Source organism: Schistocerca nitens, chromosome 1 (assembly GCF_023898315.1).
Source record: "Schistocerca nitens isolate TAMUIC-IGC-003100 chromosome 1, iqSchNite1.1, whole genome shotgun sequence".
In the NCBI taxonomy this organism is placed as follows: domain Eukaryota; kingdom Metazoa; phylum Arthropoda; class Insecta; order Orthoptera; family Acrididae; genus Schistocerca; species Schistocerca nitens.
Genome location: NC_064614.1, coordinates 1,302,347,037 through 1,302,364,152, shown reverse-complemented (window position 1 = coordinate 1,302,364,152; position 17,116 = coordinate 1,302,347,037). Strand labels below are relative to the sequence as shown.

The 17,116-nt window shown below is 38.8% G+C and overlaps 1 protein-coding gene across 1 annotated transcript in view; it reads right to left on the bottom strand.

Moving 5' to 3' along the window:
- Window positions 1-947: 947 nt before the first annotated feature.
- Window positions 948-17,116, bottom strand: part of LOC126202481 (geminin) — a 47,308-nt gene continuing 31,139 nt past the window's right edge. The window contains exons 4-5 of the mRNA XM_049936870.1: window positions 9,229-9,401; window positions 948-1,935 (exon numbers count right to left, since the gene is read on the bottom strand). Of these exons, the coding sequence (XP_049792827.1) occupies window positions 1,885-1,935; window positions 9,229-9,401 (224 nt within the window). The 3' untranslated portion in view covers window positions 948-1,884. The remainder of the gene's footprint in view (window positions 1,936-9,228; window positions 9,402-17,116) is intronic.

Sequence of the window (17,116 nt, the reverse complement as noted above, 5' to 3'; positions counted from 1 at the left end):
GGGCATCTTTGGTTTGCCACTCTTTTGACTAATTTCATCACACATCTTAAGGCACCTGACTACAATGACACACTGAGAAATGACTGGCACCATGCTTTTCACAGTGCAATGCACCTGATGTGACAACACAGTGGGAACTGGCAGTGCCAGGCTCCCAATGGTGTATCGGTGACGAGGAGCCCAGCTCGTTATCTGTCAACTGAACCACTTTAAATACGGCTATATAGGGTAGTTAACATCACAAAGCTAAAACCTCATTCATGAGAGTGAAATATGACGGATACATCTCCCATGGAGTCTACGGTAGCAGTATTACCGTAGTAAATATTGATCTATAATAGTTTACAAATTCTGATAAAAAGGTGCAAGAAAGTACTAGTTTTTTAAGGCTTTCATAAGCAATACCCCATTCACATTTACAGCACGGGAATCATGAAATGTATCAGTTCTGCCCAAAGCTTCCAACACAAATAAATCCAGTTCTCATATCGTACGCTACAATACAACAGTGCAAAAATACTTTTAAAAAATGCTCTCTGTGAAAAGTCATAAACACAATGTATGAACTAAACTACAAGCATGAATCCTCAAATGTGGATATACAAAAAGTTTGGACACAAATGCATTTACATAAATCAAAGCTATTCCTTAGTTAAAATAAAAACTATAAAATCAGGAGATAAAATAATAATCCTCACAAGACAAAATTCTTAATACTACTTTTCAGAATCATTACTTGCTTCCCCAGGAAGGACAGAGGGATACATTGAAAAAGGTTAAAAAGCACCTATGACCCCATGATTAGAGGGACCCACCTGTACTGAGGACAGTAGCAGACAGATTTCTCCTCCTAAAATTCAGTGATGGCCAGCAATTCTGTCTCAACTTTATAGTTTTCTCAAGTGGATTTTTCTTTTGACACAATCAAGTAAAATAAAAGTCCACTGTTACATCAGTTTTGTACTTTTCTGGTATATTTCCACTCAAATTTCACACATCAATACATAAGACTCATTTTCCAGTCTCATTCTTTCAAAGGTTACATCAGAAAAGTTGCATCCTTCAGTCATAATTTAATAAATATTGTGTGCACTCATACAATAAACCACTAATGCACCCCAAATCACCTCAGGACATTCCAATTAAAAAGACTTTTCACGTACAGCAATAATTTCAAAATTATTTTCTAATTATCTGCACAAAATAAAAATTGTGCTAATGTGATAATTTACAAAATTACTTCCTGTAAGTAATTATATTCAGATTGGCCGATTTTAAAAGAAATCATTACCCGTCATAAAATAACAACCTTTACAATTAACTGTAACAAATGTGACAAATAATAGTGCTTGTATGCCACAACTTCTAAAACTGAAGGATACTTGCAGTCAGTTATGACAAGTGCTTGAAACAAAGACCATAACTTCTCACATGTTACGCTGTACAATCAGACAAAGTGCTTTGATTGCTGTCATATAAAGCTGTCTTGCATTCTGCTAAGAAAATACATGTTGATAACTGCACAGCTTTGTATCTTTCGCATACAACCTGTATTCATGTAAATGTACACTGAGTTTTTTGGAGCAATTATGCAATAAATAAAGTATAAGAATCACACAAATATGAGATGAAACTGGTTAATAAAACTATCACAACACCAATTAAATAATACACCACAATGATCATCAGAAATTAAAAGAATGTGAACAACTATCTTGATAAGCTATTAGCTGAAACTTAACGAGTTCATGACAATCTTTACATAATGCAAACAGTGCAAATTTAGAGGAGCACTTATTAATTTCAGTGTAAAGTAGGCAGCAAACCAAGACAGTGTTACAGTCATGCGAGTAACTCCATGATCAGGTAAAGTCTTCTTTCCTCCTACTGGTCATCATCTTCAATTGAAACATTACCACTGTCATTGATTATTTCCTGAAAGAACAAATATCTAAAATGTAGCCAATATTTTAATCTGAATTATAGATAACAAACTCTCTCACAGGGAAGATGTACAATTATTATATTTAATCTAGTGCAGTGTTACTGAAGACCACAATTAAATCATGCGTGGGCATCTTAACTACATCACATGTATGTCACAGTGGTGTGTGTGTGTGTGTGTGGGGGGGGGGGGGGGGAGAGAGAGAGAGAGAGAGAGAGAGAGAGAGAGAGAGAGAGAGAGAGAGAGAGAGAGAGAGAGAGAACAAGTTTTAAGTAAAGAGAGAGTGTTTTCTGTTCACAAATGCAATTGTCTACGAGACATGTAATTCAGAATTTACATGACCTGACATAAAATGTGAAGCACCTTGAAGACACGATCGGATATCAGTGTAACGTTGTACATGTGCACACCACTAGCGACTATGTAAATGATTTAGAGTTGGAATTCTCTGTGACATCTAGAATGACCACCATAGTCCATTTATGTTGTTCATGTATAGTATTATTATTAGGCCTGCTAAGATATAAAAGGGGTGTGAATATCAGATGTTGAATGATAACTGAAAGACATGGAGATGTCGTGTGATAATGTGAGACAGCACTACAGTCACCTCGCAGAGTTGGGTTGAAAGGTCCCTCACTGTGGATCTCCATTTGGCCAGACCATCCAGACCTGTGGGTCATTCAGTAACAGTGTCCTGATGCTGGACTGCATGGGAACACGAGGGCACACATTCTCATAGTCGAGGTCTCGTGTTTGATCACCACAAGGGAGGAATGCCATATTGTGTACCAAGCACGTCCCCTTAAGATCTGCACTTGCCATTCATGAAATGGACTCCCTTCAACATTATTTTGGATATGCACAGCTGTATTACTCCTGGTGCCATGGTTTGGGGAGCTACAGAATAAGACTTCAGGTCACAGCTGGTAGGAACTGACGAAATTCTGATGGGACAATAGCACGTCACAAACACCGTGCATCCTGCATTTTCTTGTGCGATGGTATTGTAATGTCATATTTCAACAGGACAACACTCATCCACAATGGAACACATTTCTATGAATTGTGTGAGACACTGAGGTGATCATTTGATTAGCAAGATCCCTAGACCTGACCTCCAGAGAAAATGTGTGGGACAAACCAGACATCAACTCTGTTCCAGACTCAGTATCCCTGACATAAATGATAAGTTACATATTTGTGGGCCAGCTTGCTTCCCTACAGCATATGACAGTCTCATGACACGCTTCACAATTGAATCTGTGCAAGCATCCAGGCCAAATGAGGTGAAATGTCCCTAAGCACTACTTAAGGACAACACACACACCCATGACCAAGGGAGGACTCAAACCTCCAACGGGGTGAGCTGCACGAACCGTAACGAGATGCCTCAGACCGCACGGCTCAGGTCCAATATCATACCAATAAACAAGCTTTTATTGCAAGTATTTTGTAAATTCGATTTGATTTTGTAACTGATGAAATAACATCACATCCCCTCTCAACCTGTGAAGTTTCATTTCATTTACTCTCCCATTTCTGTGTGTTTCACTTTTTTCCAGGCAATGTAGGAACCAAGAGGGAATTTTAAGCGTAAAAGACAAAAAAGATCAGATTAAAAAAGGTGTAACAAAGTGATGCAGTCCCTCACTCTTTAAAATGGTGCATCCCTGGCCAAAACAAGTCTACTAGTATTAAGCATCAGCCTAAACACAAGGAAGAAATCTCCCAGAACATATGTTTGGAGGGCAGGATTGAATGATAGTGAGTCAGGGACTACGGGAAAAACTGGAAAGAAGACAATCAAGGTATTTGAAATGTGGTGCTATGAAAGGATGTTGAAAAATAGGTATACTGACAAGGAATTCACTGCACATAAGTAATTCTCTGCAGAACTGAAGAAAGGGACACATGCGAAAGCACTGATAAGAAATGGAGCAGCATGATAGGTACTGTGGAAGTTATTCCCTGATGTCTTCACACATGCCCTAAGAGAGCTGTACAGAGTGGTAAATACTGTAAGGAATAGAAAGCATCCAAAAAATAACTGAAGACATAGGATGAAAGTGAAGAGGTACACTATGAATTTGTGTGCAGTTTGCAACCAACTAGTCAAAAGACAGGTAGGGAGGTGGGAAAAGGGTGGAAGGGAGAGAATGATAAGGAGAAGAAGAATTAGTTGTTAAGAGCCAATTTTTTTTAAAGAGAAAATGCGTTCAGTGGCTACAGAATTAATAGGACACTTGACAGCAACTGACACAAACTTTTCTCCAGATGAACACTGATTAACATCAATACTGATCATTTCTGCTGAAGTGATACTTTAATGTGAAGTACAAAGAGACATATATTAAGAGAGATATATAAAGTCAACTTAACAATCCTTTATTGCCGAAGGACAAAAACTGTTTGAAGATCTTTAGCTTTTTGCTCTGAAAGGACTAACTGTAGGGCTTATGTCTTTGGAAAGTTTAGTATATTTCTAATGTGTTATGGCACACAGCCTTGTTGGATCTGAAGGTTGTATGTGTCCAAATTATTGTTCTAAAATGGACAAACGTGAAAGGTTCTACAGATATCTGCAGCATAAAATACAAGTTAAACATAAGTGAATCAAAGAAATAATTTCAGACACGTTGCCATTTCCAGTGCACAAAGAGTAATTCTGAATCCCTTGATAAACCACTACACAGGACACCAAGAACACTAGATATGTTACTTACACTTAGTATATATTATAGACTAGGAATTGTTCTCCCCATGATATTTGTGTAGTGTTACTATTTCAAAAAGCGAGGTTTTAGATTTTAGTTATGCTTCAGGCATGTAACATGTGCTGTTGTTATATGCAGTCTCCTCTCCATAAGTGCAGGAAGTTAATGTATAGTTGTTACTTTTAATCATGGGAACAAGGAAAATACATTTACACAGTGTAACAATTAAGATTAATGTAATGTGTTCTTTAAAATGAGCATTTACAATAGGAACTTGACATGGGGAATGTCAAGAGCTCTTTCTGCCTCCCTCAAGGCACAGCAGTGGTAAATGAAAGCAGAAGCCTTGTTTTTAGAAATTACATAATACTACTACACAATGCTAAGTAAGGTTAGTAACTATCAAAAACAAATCAATATCAAACAACTTCTATCAATACCTCCACATATTGTAATCTCCACAGAACTATCAACTTACATTGCACATGGCTTTCAAATACCTACTGAACTAGTTGCATAGTATTTAAAAAGAATTCTACAGCTCACAATACAGATTCAACAAAAGTAAGGTGAATCAATTACATATTATCATGCATTATATAAGTGACATAAAAAATTGGCTAGTATCTTAGATTTTCCTACTTGTGACCGAAATGGAAACACTTAACTAAAAAAACTACAGATACTACAATCTAGGCTGTAACATCCATCACTCGCAGTGAAACAATGCAACTGTTTCATGTCAAATAGAAGGTCACAATGAATAATCAAAAATAGCTGCTTCAATAGTGACAGACTTATCCATTTCTTGACTTACTACAGTGGGTAATTCACATAAAACAGCAGCTATTGGAGTCAAAACCTATAAAGGGATACTGAATTACTGAGAAGAATCTTATGTTTCTAATTACTTATGAAAGCAAAGAAACAAGATATCTTGAGGGCAATTCGATGAAAACTGACTCAACCTAAACATAAGGCACCAAGAGCAGATGGGTGGTGTGGTGTCACCGCCAGACATCACACTTGCTAGGTGGTAGCTTTAAATCGGCCGCAGTCCATTAGTACATGTTGGACCCGCGTGTCGCCACTGTCAGTGATCGCAGACCGAGCGCCACCACACGGCAGGTCTCGAGAGACGGACTAGCACTCGCCCCAGTTGTACGGACGACGTAGCTAGCGATGCACACTGACGAAGCCTCGCTCATTTGCAGAGCCGATAGTTAGAATAGCCTTCAGCTAAGTCAATGGCTACGACCTAGCAAGGCACCATTAGCATTACATAGCTTGTATCTAAACAGTCTCACTTGTATCGTCAAGAGCGATGTACCACAAGGATGGATTAAAGTTAAGTATTCCAGGAGCTACGTACTTTTCTTTATAGCATTCATTACGTATCCTGTTTCAGACCTATCTACTAGCCTGCGTGAGTTAACGCGTGCCCTTCGGCTACTTCCGAGTGGCGTGGCTGTCTTGTTACGCCACAACGGGTGGAATAACAAATGAAAAGCCAGTGTTCGACACAGCAACTGAAATGTTAACCCTGTGTCTGATTTCTGCTTCAGCATGTAACCAGTTTGAATTTTTTTACCTCCCTTTCAGTCTCCCACTCTTCTGTCACCATTTCCTCTCTGACTTTTCATTTCTAACTTATCTTTTACATTTTACGACATATTTTATGCAGTCTTGTGTTTCTTTCACACTTTATATGGATTGGGGGGAAGAAATGAAAGAGGAAGCCGCCTTGTAGAATTTTGCACAGAACATAACTTAATCATAGCTAACACTTGGTTCAAGAATCATAAAAGAAGGTTGTATACCTGGAAGAATCCTGGAGATACTAATAGGTATCAGATAGATTATATAATGGTAAGACAGAGATTTAGGAACCAGGTTTTAAATTGTAAGACATTTCCAGGGGCACATGTGGATTCTGACCACAATCTATTGGTTATGAACTGCAGATTGAAACTGAAGAAACTGCAAAAAGGTGGGAATTTAAGGAGATGGGACCTGGATAAACTGAAAGAACCAGAGGTTGTAGAGAGTTTCAGGGAGAGCATAAGGGAACAATTGACAGGAATGGGGGAAAGAAATACAGTAGAAGAAGAATGGGTAGCTCTGAGGGATGAAGTAGTGAAGGCAGCAGAGGATCAAGTAGGTAAAAAGACGAGGGCTAATAGAAATCCTTGGGTAACAGAAGAAATATTGAATTTAATTGATGAAAGGAGAAAATATAAAAATGCAGTAAATGAAGCAGGCAACAGGGAATACAAACGTCTCAAAAATGAGATCGACAGAAAGTGCAAAATGGCTAAGCAGGGATGGCTAGAGGACAAATGTAAGGATGTAGAGGCTTGTCTCACTAGGGGTAAGATAGATACTGCCTACAGGAAAATTAAAGAGATCTTTGGTGAGAAGAGAACCACTTGTATGAATATCAAGAGCTCAGATGGCAACCCAGTTCTAAGCAAAGAAGGGAAGGCAGAAAGGTGGAAGGAGTATATACAGGTTTTATACAAGGGCGATGTACTTGAGGACAATATTATGGAAATGGAAGAGGACGTAGATGAAGATGAAATGGGAGATAAGATACTGCGTGAAGAGTTTGACAGAGCACTGAAAGGCCTGAGTTGAAACAAGGCCCCGGGAGTAGACAACATTCCATTAGAACTACTGATGGCCTTGGGAGAGCCAGTCATGACAAAACTCTACCATCTGGTGAGCAAGATGTATGAGACAGGCGAAATACCTACAGACTTCAAGAAGAATATAATAATTCCAATATCAAAGAAAGCAGGTGTTGACAGATGTGAAAATTACCGAACTATCAGTTTAATAAGTCACAGCTGCAAAATACTAACGCAAATTATTTACAGACGAATGGAAAAACTGGTAGAAGCGGACCTCGGGGAAGATCAGTTTGGATTCCGTAGAAATGTTGGAACACGTGAGGCAATACTAACCTTACGACTTATCTTAGAAGAAAGATTAAGAAAACGCAAACCTACGTTTCTAGCATTTGTAGACTTAGAGAAAGCTTTTGACAACGTTAACTGGAATACTCTCTTTCAAATTCTGAAGGTGGCAGGGGTAAAATACATGGAGCGAAAGGCTATTTACAATTTGTACAGAAACCAGATGGCAGTTATAAGAATCGAGGGGCATGAAAGGGAAGCAGTGGTTGGGAAAGGAGTGAGACAGGGTTGTAACCTCCCCCCGATGTTATTCAATCTGTATATTGAGCAAGCAGTAAAGGAAACAAAAGAAAAATTCGGAGTAGGTATTAAAATTCATGGAGAAGAAGTAAAAACTTTGAGGTTCGCCGATGACATTGTAATTCTGTCAGAGACAGCAAAGGACTTGGAAGAGCAGTTGAACGGAATGGACAGTGTCTTGAAAGGAGGATATAAGATGAACATCAACAAAAGCAAAACGAGGATAATGGAATGTAGTCAAATTAAATCGGGTGATGCTGAGGGGATTAGATTAGGAAATGAGACACTTAAAGTAGTAAAGGAGTTTTGCTATTTAGGGAGTAAAATAACTGATGATGGTCGAAGTAGAGAGGATATAAAATGTAGACTGGCAATGGCAAGGAAAGCGTTTCTGAAGAACAAAAATTTGTTAACATCGAGTATAGATTTAAGTGTCACGAAGTCGTTTCTGAAAGTATTTGTATAGAGTGTAGCCATGTATGGAAGTAAAACGTGGACGATAACCAGTTTGGACAAGAAGAGAATAGAAGCTTTCGAAATGTGGTGCTACAGAAGAATGATGAAGATAAGGTGGGTAGATCATGTAACTAATGAGGAGGTATTGAATAGGATTGGGGAGAAGAGAAGTTTGTGGCACAACTTGACTAGAAGAAGGGATCGGTTGGTAGGACATGTTTTGAGGCATCAAGGGATCACAAATTTAGCATTGGAGGGCAGCGTGGAGGGTTAAAAATCATAGAGGGAGACCAAGAGATCAATACACTAAGCAGATTCAGAAGGATGTAGGTCGCAGTAGGTACTGGGAGATGAAGAAGTTTGCACAGGATAGAGTAGCATGGAGAGCTGCATCAAACCAGTCTCACGACTGAAGACCACAACAACAACAACAACATTATCTTTTTCTACATTGGTGCTCATTCAACATTGCCAGAGTTCCTCAAAATTTCCTGACTCTCCCAGTAGATTCCATTTGCCTACGAATTGCTCATTATCCAGACCGCTTGCCACCCTTTCGTTTACTGAATACCATCAGTCCATTTGTATTTCAAATTTTGTCATTTGAAAGTTATGTAATTTCTGGCCAACTAACGCATATATTGATTACAGTTTCATCACCAAACAATGGCCTATTAAGTGGAAAGTTGGGACTATGATTTAACAGCAGCCGAATTTCCACAAAGAATCTGTTTACACCCACATCCAGCCTGCTACAGCTGAAAAGGGTGAGAATTTTCAGTTCTTTCCTTCTCAAATAAAAACTTTTGTCTACTTGGTGCTTTACATACATAACACTTCTGACAACACAACTTTCATTTTCAATGCATATTATACAATTTATTATCATTACCTTGAAAGTATCAACCAAGGTCTTAGTTTCTTCCAACATCGCTTCACACACTTCTTTCTCCTCCTCCAGAATAGATATCTTCTGGTGTAATAACTCATTCTCCTTTAAAGCATCCTCAAGAGCTACACGCCTCCTCTCTGCCAGTACCTTCCAGTAATTTTCACTGGGTTCCTCTGAAACAGAGATTTAACAAATAATAATATTGATGTCTTCTTGGAAAACGAGTTTAAACAGTCCTTTACAATTAACAGTGAAATTATGTGGTAAGTTATCTACTTGAAAAGGATAGTGGTGAGAGTTCAAAAAAATAAAAAAGTGCAGTTATTCAAAATTAAATACCACACAACAACCTAAACATGAATGAATTTTAGAACTCTGATTATTGATGTAATGCAGTTTTGTCTCAAAACAGATGGAACTACAGCTCAAAAATGTTTCTGAATAGTTATGTAGTTAATTTCAAGTGACTATTATGTAAACGAAGCAGTTTCTTAATTCTCAGCTAAGAATGTCCACTGTCTAGTCTGTTTGTGGACACAAGAGAAATGGTGCCATAACAGAAATGATACATTAAACTATTATTTTTGGTCTCAATTTCAGATTCAGATCTTTTGTGCAATTTCTAAAAAGCAAGCAGCAAAATTAAATGACAAAGTCCTTGTTGGCCAAAAGCTAACTTTCCGACAGTATTTTTGTTGTGCCTTTCTGCGACTCAGCATCTCGGATTTTTCATTGCATAAAATTAAATGAGCGGCATATTATTACCAAAAGGAGAGAATTAATGTCAAACTAAAAGCTCATCAAATAAATTAATAGGAAGCTTTTCTAATAGAACATTTAGAAAAACCTTGAAAATGAGACCTACAGAGAAACTTACCTTCCAAATGGTAGACTTCACATTTTTCATATTCAATGACAAAAAGTTTCTTGGTAATCTGCACATATTTCATGTTACATTATACATCAATATGTAATTAAGAATCTAAGATTTGGACTACCAAATTGGTTAAACCATACAGGAGATGCTGCAAGTCTGATACCTTTAGTGTATCTATCTCCAACAGCTCCAATACTTTGGAGACTGGACAAAAGCTTCAACTTCAACCAAGAACTTCAAAAGCTGTCTTTCAGTACAGGACATTAGGTACAAACTGAGTCTAGGATGAAAAGTTTTAAGAAAACCAATATGGTGTAATTGATGGGTATTAGTCACAGGAGGAGAATGTCGTAAATGGTACAGAACACTTTTGGATGCAATAACCAGGTAACTAGAACTTTTAAGCCAGGTGCATGGATTAGCAATATGACCTGTGATTTAGGCTTTTTTTGGGGGAAGGATCCTGGAAAAAAGGATCATATAATAATAATAATAATAATAATAATAATAATAATAATAATAAACCCCGTGGAGGCCCGGGAAAAGAATAGGCCTCCGGTATGTTCTGCCAGTCGTAAAAGGCGACGAAAAGAACAAACCACTAATAGAGCTAACCCCCCTTTTAGTGTGATTAGTTGGTTCAGGACAGAACTAAAGAAGCCTCGGACAAGCGCCGTCATGGACGGGGATGACACTTGAACCCTATGCCCGCCCACAATGGTAACGACACTGGTAGCCAACTGGAAAATGATTTAAATCCAAATAGAGGTGTTTTGCAGGATATGCTTCCTGCAACCACCCTAGAAGGAAAACAAAGACAGAGTATGAGATGGTCAGATGAAGTTAATCGACACCTCATGTTTTGTTATTACCAAGCAACAAACCTAGGAACCAACACAACTGGATACAGATCACAAGTATACACAACATTTATTACCAGATACCCAGAATTAAAATTTTTAACAGAACAACGACTAGCTGATCAGATCCGTGTAATAATCAAATATAACAGGATACCCCAGTCAGAATTAGAAAACATCACACAAGTACAACAAATACTAGAACAAAATAATGTGCAACCAGAAGAAGAAGAAAATACAGTATTGGACTCAAACATCCCAGACCAAACAAACAATGAACAACATGCATCAATTAAAGAATCAGAGGAAAACAAAATCTTAAGACAGCCACCAGAACAAGCTAAAATAGAACACTAAGTGACACACATGTTATATATAGAAGAAAAATTTCAGCTGACATAAATAGAATACAAAGACACAAATACAGACATTAGACCATTCTTGCATAGACTACCAAATAACCCACAAGTTGAAAAAACAATAACAACTATCAACACAATCATACACAACAAAATAAATGAAAATACAACTATGGAAGAGTTACAACTACTGATTTACATAGGAGCACTCACTACACTAAATATACACACTAGGCAGAGATCAGAATCAACCAAGACACAGAAGAAACCCACAAAACCAGCATGCCAACACAGGCTACAGATCAGAATAGAAAACTGAGAAAAGACATCGGACAAATAACACAATTTATAAGAAATTAAATATCAGACAAAAAACGAAAAAGGTTAGGTAAAATCTCACAACAAGAAGCGATAGAGCAGTTAGATGAAAAGAAGCAGAAATTACAAGCATTGGCCAAACGACTTAGAAGATACAAAAAAAGTGAAAATAGAAGGAAACAAAACCAAACATTCAACACAAACCAAAAGAAATTTTACCAGACAATAGATAACACACACATTAAAATAGACAATCCACCAAACATAACAGACATGGAACACTTCTAAAATAGACAAACCACCAAACATAACAGACATGGAACACTTCTGGAGCAACATATGGTCAAACCCGGTACAACATAACAGGCATGCACGGTGGATAAAAGCAGAAACAGACACATACAAGATGATACCACAAATGCCTGAAGTGATAATTTTGCAACATGAAGTCACCCGAGCAATTAATTCTACGCACAATTGGAAAGCCCCTGGAAAAGATAAAATAGCAGATTTCTGGCTAAAGAAGTTCACCTCAACACATTCACATCTAACTAAATTATTTAACAGTTACATTGCAGACCCATACACATTCCCTGATACACTTACACATGGAATAACTTATCCGAAACCTAAAGATCAAGTAGACACAGCAAACCCAGCCCCAGCTAAATATCGCCCCATAACAAGCCTACCAACAATATACAAAATATTAACTTCAGTCATTACACAGAAATTAATGACACATACAACACGGAACAAGAATGAGATTTTCACTCTGCAGCGTAGTGTACGCTGATATGAAACTTCCTGGCAGATTAAAACTGTGTGCCCGACCGAGACTCGGACTCGGGACCTTTGCCTTTCGCGGGCAAGTGGTCTACCATCTGAGCTACTGAAGCACGACTCACGCCCGGTACTCACAGCTTTAATTCCACCAGTACCTCATCTCCTACCTTCCAAACTTTACAGAAGCTCTCCTGCGAACCTTGCAGAACTAGCACTCCTGAAAAGTTCGCAGGAGAGCTTCTGTAAAGTTTGGAAGGTAGGAGACGAGATACTGGCAGAAGTAAAGCTGTGAGTACCGGGCGTGAGTCGTGCTTCGGTAGCTCAGATGGTAGAGCACTTGCCCGCGAAAGGCAAAGGTCCCGAGTTCGAGTCTCGGTCGGGCACACAGTTTTAATCTGCCAGGAAGTTTCATATCAGCGCACACTACGCTGCAGAGTGAAAATCTCATTCTGGAAACATCCCCCAGGCTGTGGCTAAGCCATGTCTCCGCTATATCCTTTCTTTCAGGAGTGCTAGTTCTGCAAGGTTCGCAGGAGAGCTTCTGTAAAGTTTGGAAGGTAGGAGACGAGATAGGCAGAAGTAAAGCTGTGAGTACCAGGCGTGAGTCGTGCTTCGGTAGCTCAGATGGTAGAGCACTTGCCCGCGAAAGGCAAAGGTCCCGAGTTCTAGTCTCGGTTGGGCGCACAGTTTTAATCTGCCAGGAAGTTTCAACACAGAACAAAATTATAAATGAAGAACAAAAAGGCTGTTGCAAAGGAGCATGAGGACGTAAAGAGCAACTGATAATAGATGCAGAGGTGACATATCAAGCTAAAACCAAACAAAGGTCTCTACACTACGCATACATTGATTACCAAAAAGCTTTTTATAGTGTACCCCACTCATCGTTACTACAAATATTGAAAATATACAAAGTAGATCCTAAATTGATACAGTTCCTAAACGTAGTTATGAAAAATTGGAAAACCACACTTAATATCCAAACAAATTCAAATAATATCACATCACAGACAATACAGATTAAGCGTAGAATATACCAAGGAGACTCATTCAGTCCTTTCTGGTTCTGCCTTGCTCTGAACCCACTATCCAACATGCTAAATAATACAAATTATGGATAAAATATTACTGGAACATACCAACACAAAATCACACATTTGCTATACATGGATGATCTAAAACTACTGGCAGCAACAAATCAACAACTCAACCAATTACTAAAGATAACAGAAGTATTCAGCAATGATATAAATATGGCTTTTGGAACAGACAAATGTAAGAAAAATAGCATAGTCAAGGGAAAACACACTAAACAAGAAGATTACATATTGGATAACCACAGCGACTGCATAGAAGCGATGGAAAAAACAGATGCCTATAAATATCTAGGATACAGACAAAAAATAGGAATAGATAATACGAGGGCAGTTCAATAAGTAATGCAACACATTTTTTTTCTGAAACAGGGGTTGTTTTATTCAGCATTGAAATACACAAGGTTATTCCCCAATCTTTTAGCTACACAACACTATTTTTCAACGTAATCTCCATTCAATGCTACGGCCTTACGCCACCTTTAAATGAGGGCCTGTATGCCTGCACGGTACCATTCCACTGGTCGATGTCGGAGCCAACGTCGTACCGCATCAATAACTTCTTCATCATCCGCGTAGTGCGTCCCACGGATTGCGTCCTTCATTGGGCCAAACATATGGAAATCCGACGGTGCGAGATCGGGGCTGTAGGGTGCATGAGGAAGAACAGTCCACTGGAGTTTTGTGAGCTCCTCTCGGGTGCGAAGACTTGTGTGAGGTCTTGCGTTGTCATGAAGAAGGAGAATTTCGTTCAGATTTTTGTGCCTATGAACACGCTGAAGTCGTTTCTTCAATTTCTGAAGAGTAGCACAATACACTTCAGAGTTGATCGTTTGACCATGGGGAAGGACATCGAACAGAATAACCCCTTCAGCGTCCCAGAAGACTGTAACCATGACTTTACCGGCTGAGGGTATGGCTTTAAACTTTTTCTTGGTAGGGGAGTGGGTGTGGCGCCACTCCATTGATTGCCGTTTTGTTTCAGGTTCGAAGTGATGAACCCATGTTTCATCGCCTGTAACAATCTTTGACAAGAAATTGTCACCCTCAGCCACATGGCGAACAAGCAATTCCACACAGATGGGTCTCCTTTGCTCTTTATGGTGTTCGGTTAGACAACGAGGGACCCAGCGGGAACAAACCTCTGAATATCCCAACTGGTGAACAATTGTGACAGCACTACCAACAGAGATGTCAAGTTGAGCACTGAGTTGTTTGATGGTGATCCGTTGATCATCTCGAACGAGTGTGTTCGCACGCTCCGCCATTGCAGAAGTCACAGCTGTGCACGGCCGGCCCGCACGCGGGAGATCAGACAGTCTTGCTTGACCTTGCGGCGATGATCACACACGCTTTGCCCAACGACTCACCGTGCTTTTGTCCACTGCCAGATCACCGTAGACATTCTGCAAGCGCCTATGAATATCTGAGATGCCCTGGTTTTCCGCCAAAAGAAACTCGATCACTGCCCGTTGTTTGCAACGCACATCTGTTACAGACGCCATTTTAACAGCTCCGTACAACGCTGCCACCTGTCGGAAGTCAATGAAACTATACGAGACGAAGCGGGAATGTTTGAAAATATTCCACAAGAAATTTCCGGTTTTTTCAACCAAAATTGGCCGAGAAAAAAAATGTGTTGCATTACTTACTGAACTGCCCTCGTACAAATATTAAAGAAGAACTAAAAGAAAAATATAGACAAAGACTAAGAAAAATACTGAAAACAGAATTGACAGCAAGAAACAAGACAAAAGCTATAAATACTTACGCTATAGCAAAATTGACCTATTCATTTGGAGTAGTGAAATGGAGTAACACAGACCTAGAAGCACTCAATACACTTACACGATCACAATGCCACAAATATAGAATACATCACATACATTCAGCAACAGAAAGATTCACATTAAGCAGAAAGGAAGGAGGAAGGGGATTTATCGGCATAAAAAACCTACATTATGGACAGGTAGACAATTTAAGAAAATTCTTTATAGAACGAGCAGAAACTAGCAAAATACACAAAGCAATCACTCATATAAATACATCGGCTACACCACTGCAATTTCATAACCACTTCTACAACCCTTTAGATCACATAACATCAACAGATACGATGAAAGTAAATTGGAAAAAGAAAACACTACATGGCAAGCACCCGTATTATCTAACACAGCCACACATCGATCAAGACGCATCCAACACATGGCTAAGAAAAGGCAATATATACAGTGAGACTGAAGGATTCATGATTGCAATACAGGATCAAACAATAAACACCAGATATTACAGCAAGTATATTATTAAAGGTCCCAATACCACAAGAGATAAATGCAGACTTTGGAAACAACAAATAGAAACAGTAGATCACATCACAAGCGGATGTACAATACTAGCAAATACAGAATACCCCAGAAGACATGACAATATAGCAAAAATAATACATCAACAACTTGCCAAACAACATAAAGTAATAAAACAACACTTTCCCACATAACAAGTATGCACCACAAAATGTACTGGAGAATTATGAATACGAATTATACTGGAACAGAACGATTATAACGGATAAAACAACACCACATAACAAACCTGACATCATACTCACCAATAAAAAGAAGAAATTAACGCAACTAATCAAAATATCCATACCCAATACAACAAATATACAGAAGAAAACCGGAGAAAAAATTGAAAAATACATCCAACTGGCTGAGGAAGTCAAGGACATGTGGCATCAGAATGAAGTTGACATTATACCAATTATACTATCAACTACAGGCGTCATACCACACAATATCCACCAATACATCAACACAATACAGCTACATCCAAACTTATATATACAACTACAGAAATCGGTAATTATTGATACATGTTCAATTACCCGGAAGTTCCTAAATGCAATGTAACATATACCGTACAGTTAAAAGGAAGTCACGCTTGATCAAGGTCCGCGTCACTTTCCATTTTTAACCAGACATAACGTCTGAGAAAGAAAAGAAATAATAATAATAATACAGGTGGAACTTTACTTTAATTATACAACAGAGGATGTCATCAGGCATATTGCTCCTCACATTGCCATGGAAATCATTTCACCCTTTGAGCAGTATGGTAAGCCACAGATGAAGTATTCAGTAGAGAAGGACATTCACAGACATGACACATGTGTTGGTCACCAGCTAGTTGTAGCAACAATGACTACTAAAATGCAGACGGGGGAGGCAGCTAAGAAGGAAGATTTACGTGTTTCACAAGTTAGAGGGGCAGTCGTGTCACATCTCAAAGAGGAACTCAAAGCACACACCTGTGGATAGGAGCATGAGGAACAACTGTGGCTCAAGTTTAAAAGAATAGTTTACCATGCATTGGATAGATATGTAAACTCTCTGACATAAATCCTGGCCACTGCAGAGACTAAGATTGAGTCGTTCACCTAAGTGCCCAATAAAATTAGCTGCACCAGATAATTCTAAGTCTGATCATCTGCATGATATGACAATGCTGTAGGATGCCGAAGTGCCTGGAGGAAGTGTTGTATTCAGACTGAGCTGTTACAATGCCATATCTGCTGGTGGTCTATTGGTAAAT